The 9,824-nt window shown below is 37.3% G+C and overlaps 4 protein-coding genes and 1 non-coding gene across 5 annotated transcripts; 4 read left to right on the forward strand and 1 right to left on the reverse strand.

Annotated features, from left to right (window-relative positions):
• Positions 1-112: 112 nt before the first annotated feature.
• LOC130506904 (protein SEMI-ROLLED LEAF 2-like) lies at positions 113-4,403 on the reverse strand (the record flags this gene model as incomplete). Its single annotated transcript, XM_057001598.1, has 16 exons — positions 4,136-4,403; positions 3,870-4,029; positions 3,438-3,512; positions 3,201-3,316; positions 2,994-3,108; positions 2,743-2,871; positions 2,592-2,639; positions 2,341-2,495; positions 2,061-2,257; positions 1,699-1,988; positions 1,475-1,624; positions 1,129-1,371; positions 861-1,010; positions 646-721; positions 421-545; positions 113-316 (listed from the first exon to the last, which is right to left on the reverse strand). Coding segments are annotated over exons 2-16 (2,211 nt in total), but the record flags the coding sequence as incomplete, so codon positions are not given.
• Positions 4,404-4,599: 196 nt separating this feature from the next.
• TRNAT-UGU (transfer RNA threonine (anticodon UGU)) lies at positions 4,600-4,671 on the forward strand. The gene has a single exon. It is a non-coding gene; the product is annotated as a tRNA-Thr (tRNA).
• An 815-nt stretch (positions 4,672-5,486) lies between these two features.
• On the forward strand, positions 5,487-6,061 carry LOC130506903 (calmodulin-like protein 7). The gene has a single exon (XM_057001597.1). The coding sequence runs from the start codon at positions 5,606-5,608 to the stop codon at positions 6,059-6,061; it is 456 nt and encodes a 151-aa protein (XP_056857577.1). The 5' UTR covers positions 5,487-5,605.
• Positions 6,062-6,455: 394 nt separating this feature from the next.
• Positions 6,456-7,532, forward strand: LOC130506902 (uncharacterized). Its single transcript, XM_057001596.1, has 3 exons — positions 6,456-6,553; positions 7,053-7,125; positions 7,237-7,532. The coding sequence occupies exons 2-3, from the start codon at positions 7,062-7,064 to the stop codon at positions 7,395-7,397; spliced, it is 225 nt and encodes a 74-aa protein (XP_056857576.1). The 5' UTR covers positions 6,456-6,553; positions 7,053-7,061; the 3' UTR covers positions 7,398-7,532.
• Positions 7,533-8,634: 1,102 nt separating this feature from the next.
• On the forward strand, positions 8,635-9,033 carry LOC130506905 (probable fructokinase-1; the record flags this gene model as incomplete). The annotated part of the gene is made up of 1 exon (XM_057001599.1): positions 8,635-9,033. A coding segment is annotated over exon 1 (399 nt), but the record flags the coding sequence as incomplete, so codon positions are not given.
• Between the last annotated feature and the right edge of the window lie 791 nt (positions 9,034-9,824).

The raw sequence follows: 9,824 nt of genomic DNA on the forward strand, positions 1-9,824 counted from the left end.
TATCTTCACTGCTAAAAGACCAGGAGCTAAACTCATGGTTTCTCTATACTCAAAAACAGCTTTTATCTGCTGATTTGGAAAATATGAATGGATTACACCATTTTATTAGTACCTCGGATAATGTCTGAAATTTCGATGTAAAATGAGTGATAACGATATCCTTGAGGCGACTATCATTTGTGACAATCACTGACGAGTTGAGAGCAGCAGCACTATCATCTTTCTCAGATCCAAAAGCTGCAACTTCTTCCTGTGGAAATCCAGAACACACAGCACGCAGTCTGATATCTCCTTCCAGCACAAGACAAGGATCAACCTATTCAGGACATGACGGATTAGAAGACAGCTGAGCATCCAAAAGACAGAGATTTGGGAAAAGGAAAACAAACAGATAATAAAATTTACTTAACGAAGGCTCACCATTTGGGCAGTTAAAGATTCTTTGACTATTGGAATTAGCTCAGGTATATTGGAGATCTTGGCACTAAAAATGAGCAAGTATGATGCAAACGTGAAGATTGATCTTCTACGAGAGAGCTGCAAACCTACGAGAAATACATATCAGAGTTGCACTATATCAAAGACAGCAAAGTAGGTAAATTTCTAAATGGACGGCAAAAGCATTAATCACAGTCTTGAACTTACCATTTTGATTCAATGAGAGATTTCGAAGAGAGAATGCTAGCTGAAAACACCAGACCAGAGCCATGTGCTTTGATCTCTGCCATTTGCAATCACCAAATCGGATATAATTTTACAAAAAAACACATTGTTGTAAATTCATTTTGAATCTTGAAAGACTACAATAGAAAGCTGTAAGGTCCTTTTCAATTTAGCATAAGATACTTGCTTCGACTAACCTTTGCTAGTGAAAACAAAATAATGGTACTATACGTGCTGGCCATAGCCTCAAAATTCGTAGGGGTATTCACGGTAGAAGTTGCTTGGATCCATATAGATGAAAGGAGCATATTCACTTGATTACTACTGAGTCGGAGTGAACATAACGACTGTAAAAGCACGAAATCACACTGTAGTCAGCCCACTATCAAATACAATAAAAAATAAGTGCCAATTAATATCAGAGGCTGGGGTGCCCAAAGGAACACAGTTTTAGAAACTTCATACCGTTATACCACCATCTACCTCCTCTAAGCTACTCAAATACTGACAACTAAGACTTGTATGTCGTGTATCGACAGACAATGTCTCAGAAACAGCATCCGAGCCTTCCTTATGTTTGTCAGACCAAGGCAAACAAAGAGTTCCAAGAAGCAGGACGGAGATTACATTGTGTGCCACAACTCTAGTTTCAGAATCTGCGTGTGACATCGCAAGGAGCAATTGGTGAAACAAGGCATCTGGAAACACCTGGGGACGACAGACCATAGTAAATCCGTTAGAACAGAATAGTTACTGCAATACAGATAAAAACAAAAACAAAAGTTGCAGTAAAAAGAAAAATCTCACGTACTTTCTTGTGGTAAGTAACATTTGGGACCACTGATACTATATGTGCAGCACGGAGGATGGCTGATGCTGTGGTCCTAGCAACGAGTACATTAGTGGATATCGTCTCAAGAACAACCGCCAACATATCAAGAATGGGCCCTGCATTCCCAACCTTAAAGCAAAACAAGAATCGGATCAAAACAACAGAAAAAAAAACTCTAAAGAAGAGAAAACAGTCCAACTAACCTTATTTGAGAGCTCTGCAATGCAATTTTCTAACGCATGCTGAAGCTCAGAGTTCTGCTTCGTCTCATCAGCAGACAGATCTGATTCGGCTGCGTTTTGCAGGCATTTCCGCAAGTGCTTAATCAACTCAGCTATTACACCAGTCATCGCGCTTGAAGCCCGCTGCTTAGCATGCAGGACAAGGCATGTGGCTATGTTAACCATGTTGACTTGAATACTCTGTTGCTTGATCACATTCTTGTGATCCAAGTGCTTGATCAAAGAAGACACCAACACATGACAGTTCTCTCCTGCTTAAGTACTTCGTTAGTTAGACGAATTAAAATCCGGAAAGATAGCAACTTATAAATATCATCTCTGACCTGATTCTTCCAGACGAGACTGCAGAAACAGTAGAACAGAAGAAGCGACGCTCTTCTGTGGAGACCAGTAATCCCCACTGTCAAAAGCATTCAAAAGCGGTTCCAGAACCCGACGAACAGTTGTAGTCTCCTTTGCTAATTTGGCTATATTGCAGAGGCAAACCATAGACCAGTACGAAGGGATCCTCGAATTATCCCTGGATGGATTTAACGAATACAAATACATGATGCATTTCCAGTGAAAAAAAACAAGTGACAATACAGTTCTGAGAAGCCTTACATGTTTTCCAAGTTATAATCAGTCACAGGATTAAGTTTGAACGAAACATGTTTCCTCATGTTAGGAGCCTTAGTTTCTGAAATCTCACCAAGTTCGTTGGTATCTTCTTGGCCATTCTCTAAGTCCATATAATTCTCCAGAATCACAGAAATAATCTAGTTTAAGATGGAAAAAAGGTTCATAATATAACTACAACGCACCAGCAGAAGATGTAATAGACGGACAGAAGTTAAAAGTAACCGATGACGTACCATATCCAAGTCCATTGATAGTTGGGAATGCTCACCAATGAAAGATACCTAGCAATAAGTATTGGTTAGTAACAATGTTGCACATATCCATTTTCATAGAATATGTTTTATGTGTGAGAATTGTATAACTAAAGGACATATTTGCTATCACCATGATTGCCAAAGCCTGCATTCCTGCGGACCGTAATCTGAGCAGTCTTTCATCATCCCCCATTTCTTGAGCAAGTTGACAAAGTTTGGAGATTAGACCTTCTAAGTTGAACATATGTGAATTTTCAGTCTGCGTTTAGACAATTGTGTTACCATGCCCATTGAACAGAGAGCAAAATCTATTAGGAATACTTGCCGAGCAAAGCAATAAAATTTATGTAGTGCATGCTGGAGAAGTAGCTCAAAATGTACCTGTAAGCTTATAAAGTCAACAAGGGTAATGCAACCCAAGATCTGCACTTCTACATCTTTTGTTTGCTCCAAAAGAGCTCGGACAATGCTTAGCAAACTACACGAAAACAAAGGCCTACAAGAGAGATGATAAACTAGATCTTTAAGTAACCAGAATATGCCATAACAAACCACGTTTTATTCATGAAGAAAATGAAAACTACTTACATCTGCTCCTTACACGATGAAAGCAGTTTCTTGTAAATGCACAAGACGACTTTAACTGATCCGATATTCCCATTTCGCAATTCTCTGTAACATTTGCGCTCAAGGTACTCTGTAATCTGTCAAAGACTCAAAAGTGAAGATTGCAGCACATGAGACTAAAAATTGAGAGAAGTACAGCCAAGAAACTACAGAATAGGGAAGAAGAGATTAAAAAGCAAAAAAAAAGAAGCAAAACACCTTTGGGATTCGTAAAGGATTCCTTGACGCATACTCACAAAGCTTGCCTATTTTTCTATCATTTGGCTCAGCATCCTGCCAATCACAACATGGAAAGGAAAAAAAAAATGTTGAAACTTTGAAAACCCCAATTAAAATTTCGAAAGAGTGATGTGAGAAACACGTGTATATTCATTCAGAACTTTTAAGTAAAAAAAAATGATATTGCTAATACTGAAATAATTACTAAACAGAAAAGAGTGATGTGAGAAACATAGGTATATCCATTCAGAATTTCAAGTATATCCCTCTAAATAGTCACTGAAAATAAACGAAAAGAAGAGAAAAAAAATACACTTAAGAATCTAAATGATCTTCACTAGTACAACAAAAAAATTGAAACTTTAACAAAGATTAATTGATTGATATTTAAAAAAAAAAAAGAGTAGAGACCTGATTACGAGGGAAAATATCGGCGAGCATTTGCTTGTAGCGTTTAACGGGATGCCTAGACCTAACCCTCAAGGAAGGACAACAGAAGAAACATATATTGCCACAGGCGGGCAAGACCCGTCTCGACATAACCCCCATTTTGTCTTCCTCTTCTTCTTCCCTTAATTGCAAATTCCCTTTTGAGTTAAAAAAAAAAAACTAGAAAACCAAAAGAAAGAACAATGCCACAAAAGAAAGAAACGTTGTTCGAGAGAATTGTATCGTACCCCCAGCAGCAACCCTAATACACTGTGTAAGCTCCCCCCTGAGATCGCAACCCTGAGACTCCCCCAGCGAAATGAGGAGTCAAATTTTTGAATTGGGATGCCAGAAGAGCCGAGAGAGAGAGAGGGCAGCTCGGAGGGGCGAAGGAAAATCTTAATCCCGCTCGGAGGTGGCTTCGCCTCTTCTCTCGTCTTTTCATTTTCATTATTACAAAACCGATTTTTTCTTTTAAGCTTCCCTCTTCTCTCTGTCTTTCCGCCATTAATGTCGGAAAGTTTTTACAGTCTGAGAAACTTACTTAAATACCCTTTGTAACATCTGGATAAGGCAGACAGAGAGCTTATTTGATACGGGCCGGTCTTAATTTTGAAGATACGACTATTGGGCCTCACGTATTGGCTCATATCAATAAAATACCGCATCCTACGAGAGATCGTGAAAACCGTTTATCGAATTAGAGAGCAAAGCCCGTATAGCTCAGTGGTAGAGCGTCAGTCTTGTAAACTGAAGGTCCGTAGTTCGATCCTGCGTGTGGGCACTTTTTCTATTTTTGCTTCATGGTTTTAAAATATTTTTTTTACGTTCCCCCACCCCCCAAATAAAATAACAAAATTGAAACATATCTAACTGAAAATCCTATGCAGCTTATTTCCATGTAGATCGGTTTTTTTTTATTCTTTAAATCAAAACAAAATATTTCTTGATACTTTCTTTTAACCAAAAGTTTTAGTGGTTCACCTCAATTGGATTTTAGCTTTTTCCCGGTTCAGACTGGTTTCGAAGATGACGAGTATTTACCTCATGGAGTAGTGATGATGGTCAGCCTTTTGGTGTTGCCCATCGTCAAGCTCTGGAGATTAAACTTCTCCCACAAATCTTTGCAGTGGCAAAATCCGTCAGTCACATCGGGTTTTCTGTTCTGGTTCATCTCAAGGCAGAGGGTGTGAGTGATGATAGACCAACCCACTCTGGATATAAGAAAATACACATTTTGGAGATATATTAGAAAAACGGTTAAAGAGTGATAAAATTATTAGAAAAATACACAAATCTATTAGATTACTATATTATTTGAAAGTTGAACCCCGTATTTTCCTTGCTTTGATTGTCTGGTAAAATCCAATCAAATATATTGATTAGTTCCCAATATAAAATCAAAACTATGATGTATTTGATTCAGAATGTAAGAGAGTTACATCCATTAAAAAACCCTCCAACATTTTCTCTCAACCAATAATAATATCAACCAAAAGGACAAATCCTCTCCTAATTTTGGCTTACTAATACATCTCTTTGCATCTCTCTGACTTTTTAAACTTGCTCCTAGATTTCTGAATTGTCTTCTCTTTTCGATCTCCAAGAAGCCATGAAAGGGTGAAAAGATCTTCCTGGAAACCCTTTCTCAACTTCTCGGAGCCTTCACCATCCTCCTTTCTTGTTCCACACGAAATTCTACAAAACATTATAAAGAGATGGATCCAACAGAGCTAAAACGCGTGTTCCAAATGTTCGACAAGAACGGTGACGGTTCCATCACGAATAAAGAGCTGAGCGAGACGCTGCGGACCCTCGGGATCTACATCCCCGACAAGGAGCTGACTCAGATGATCGAGAAGATAGACGTGAACGGCGACGGGTGTGTGGACATAGACGAGTTTAAGGAGCTTTACAAGACGATCATGGAGGGGGAGGACGAAGAAGAAGAGGATATGAAGGAAGCGTTCAATGTGTTTGATCAAAACGGAGATGGGTTTATAACGGTGGATGAGTTGAAGGCGGTTTTGTCGTCCTTGGGGCTCAAGCAAGGTAAGACGTTGGATGATTGTAAGAAGATGATTAAGCAAGTGGATGGGGATGGTGATGGTAGAGTTAACTTCAAGGAGTTTAGACAAATGATGAAAGGTGGTGGTTTTAGCGCTCTGGGCTAATGTTTTTCTTTTCATTAATTGTGTTTATTTCTTCTTCTTGATTTAATTATATTGTTTTAGGAATGAAAAACACAAGAGAAAAAAAAAGAAAAAAACAAATGATGTTGTAATCATAACGTAGTTTCTCTGTTGTTTCTTCCGGAATATGTTACTCGTAATAAAATGTGTAACTGGATCAAAGAATCAATATCAAGAGCATCACAACAATAACAAAAATTGATACAACGCCCACTTTGTTGGGCTATCATATTAAGAATGTAAGAAAAAGAAAAAAACTATTTCGGCACATACCCAGGGCCCTCAAATGTAAAGTGGTTTAGTTTGGTTTCGCGTATTAAGTAATACTAAACCGGGTTTAATCATCCGGTTAGACGCTAACCACCTTTATTCTTAGCTCTCGAGTCTTTCGCTTTTACATTTTTGACTCTTGCTCTGACTTCCTGGAAAATTCCCATCGCTTTCAACTTCTCTGGGTCTTTGAATCGTATAGAGGTATCGTTTTCCGTTTATTTATTTTTCTCTTGGTCTGTTATATGTTTAGGGAACTACATTTTGCGGATGTAGATTTACTCAAACCCAATCAGTTTCTCATTTTCGGAGCTCACGAAATTAGCAATCAGTTTTTTGATTATTTTTTATTATGTATAAGTTTTTGTGGGGATTCGTTGATGCAGTTTTTTTCAAATTTGTTGTAATCACGTTTGAGCTTATTCCACATTGATCTTGTTTCTAGAATCTTTAAATTGTATTCTTTCCAATAACCGAGTTGAAATCTGATGTCTTATCAACCGTGTTCTGACTAGTTTAGATCGAAATCTTCTAAGAGGGAATCACCAAACACTCCCCCAGCTAGATATGAATGATTGTTCTTGTTTTGGTTCAGTTCAGGAACTTGTCAATTTTCATAGGAGATTCTGATCACTTATAGTAAAGTTTAGTTGGGTTTAGTTGTTATCACTACTAAGAAACCGGAATGAATGGTGTAATGCAGTGCTTAAAAATGGGAAGAGAAAAGAGTCCTGGCTTGAAGATCCTCTGGGTCTGGACTCTCGGCACTGCTGCTAGTATGACCCTCCTGTCTTCATATGCTCTCTATGGATAGATCATTAATTAGATGATATGTATACATGTTCTCCATGTAACAATTTTTTGACCAATCTTGTACTTGTTTGCAGTATTGGTGGCTAGTGTTGTCCGCACAAGGATGCATGACATGGAGTCTATGATGAACCAAGAACAAGCACCACCCAAACCAAACCAGCACATAAATGCAGCTGATTCGGATGTAACAGTTTTGCCTGAGTCAGATCGGGAAATTGCCAGAGAACTCAAATGAATAACAGTCATGGTTCTATGGTTTTTCTTTTTTTGTTTCTTCTCTTCCTTTTTCATTGGCTTGTGCTCTGTGAAGATGATGTTTTAATGGTTTTTGTACGTGTCTAGTTTGCATCTATAACTAGAATATTTGATACGTCAAGTCTGCAACTATAACTAGAAGATATAATAGATATTACAAGAAGAATCATTTGAAAAAAAAACGTATCACAAAGAAGCTTTGATTAGGAGTACTTTTAGCAAGTTTCTCTGTGTGTATTTTATAAAGAAGCTAGCATAATATTTTGTTTTCCTATATTTTGTGTTAATCAAGGCTACAAAATATGAAAACCCAATTTTAGAGATTATTTGATTGTTGTAAAGTGCTTATTATCAAGTTGGCAGCTTTCCAAACAAACAAAAAAAATCATAAATTTTAGAAAAGCCTTATGCATATGCATGCATACGTTATGTAAAAGAGTGTGTGTGACTCATTGTGAGTAGATTTTTAATTGTTCGGTTCTTATCCATTAATGTAGATTTTTTTTTAATATCCATGAATAACCAGATATGAATATTTATCATAACCATATACAAACGTTGAATTCGAACGGGCCTTGTGGTCAAGTGGCAGTGGACAGGTCTGGGACGCCAATCAGGTTCGATTCTCCTGCTATGCGAAACTAAGTCACATTGTTCTGTTCACCTAACGCGGATATGGGTCCATGCTTTAGGACCCATTTGAATGCCCAGGAGAAGAAGTCCATCCGCGGGCTTGCGATTCCCCCAGAGGTTAGGTCTGGTTCCAATAGTGACCCGGGTTTAACCCTTTTTATCAAAAAAAACGTTGAATTCGCTGAACCTTGAAAGATATATACTGTATATATATATATATATATAGAATTTAAATTATTCAAAATGCAATCCTTACGTAGTCAGTCACACGTTATCTTATTTTCTTAAAAGGCGAAAACACATACGGTCCTCTGAACCATAAAAGCTGTATCAACTACAAATATGGGGGAAAATGAAAAAAATAAATATTTTTTTGCAGAAGTGTTAAGAAATATGAGTTTAATATACCTCTATAAACCTATATATTCAAACGTTTGAAAAAATATTTCTATAACGATATGATTATCTTTTTGACTATTCTTTTACCAGATCAATGTAATGTCTTCACTCTCTTATATAAACTACTCTAAGATTCATTCACTTTCTCATCCTCTCTATTGCTTTCATTCTCCGATCTTGTTCAAATGTCTTCCACCAGAGAGAAAGGCCTCATCGTGAGCTTCGGCGAGATGCTCATTGACTTCGTCCCCACCGAATCCGGCGTCTCCCTCGCTGAATCCCCAGGCTTTCTCAAAGCTCCCGGCGGTGCTCCGGCCAACGTCGCCATTGCAGTCACTCGTCTCGGAGGTCGCTCCGCCTTCGTTGGTAAGCTAGGTGGTGATGAGTTCGGTCACATGCTTGCTGGAATCTTGAGGGAGAACGGCGTTGATGATAAGGGGGTCACCTTCGACGAGGGAGCAAGAACCGCACTCGCTTTCGTCACGTTGCGTTCAGACGGTGACCGTGAGTTTATGTTTTACCGGAACCCAAGCGCCGACATGCTTCTCCGACCAGACGAACTTAACCTCGAACTAATCAGATCCGTACGTAAAATCTTTTTTTTTACCTTTCATGCATACGTACACAATTGTATATTTTTATTTTTGTAAATTTAAAATAGTACTAGGTGACCGACCCTGTGCGGGTATAAAAATATTGTATAATATCGATTGAGTTCAAATGTAGGAGAAGGTGGAACAAGTGAGAGTTTCAATGCTGAAACATGATTTGCGCAAATCTCCAAGATGCAGTAGGGGTGGAATTCATTACTTTTTCGGTTCGGTTGGTTTGTTTAGTTCGATTTTAATATATTTTTTTCAACTGAAGTAAACCATATTTAATCTGGTTCGATGTGGTTTATTTCCAGTTTAGTTTATATTCGGTTCGGTTTGTTTTTTTGGATCGGTTTAATTAGGCTCTTTGTCGCTTAATTTTTAAAATAAAAATTATGTTTTAAAAGATAAATTATGTACACATAAACTATGTGAACTAAATTCAATATAAAACTGAAATAAAAACTAAAAAAGTCACAAAAGTATATAAGAATAAAACAAATGAATGTTAACTAAATTAAAAAAATCAACATCATTAGTATGTTTTTAATAAAAGTTAACTAATAAAAAACAAATGTAAGAAAAATATACAGAAAATAGTGATGTATTAAGAATGTGATAAAAATCTCATAGGTATCACAATCCCATAGAAACCTGAAAACAAAATGTGATAAAAATTTTAAATATAATCCATAAATAATATAAAATAAGAAGAACAATTATGAATTAAAAAATCCCATAGAAACCTGCAAAAAATTGTCAAATTTTGTTAGCAATTGAAC

This window comes from Raphanus sativus, unplaced genomic scaffold (genome assembly GCF_000801105.2).
Source record: "Raphanus sativus cultivar WK10039 unplaced genomic scaffold, ASM80110v3 Scaffold3774, whole genome shotgun sequence".
In the NCBI taxonomy this organism is placed as follows: domain Eukaryota; kingdom Viridiplantae; phylum Streptophyta; class Magnoliopsida; order Brassicales; family Brassicaceae; genus Raphanus; species Raphanus sativus.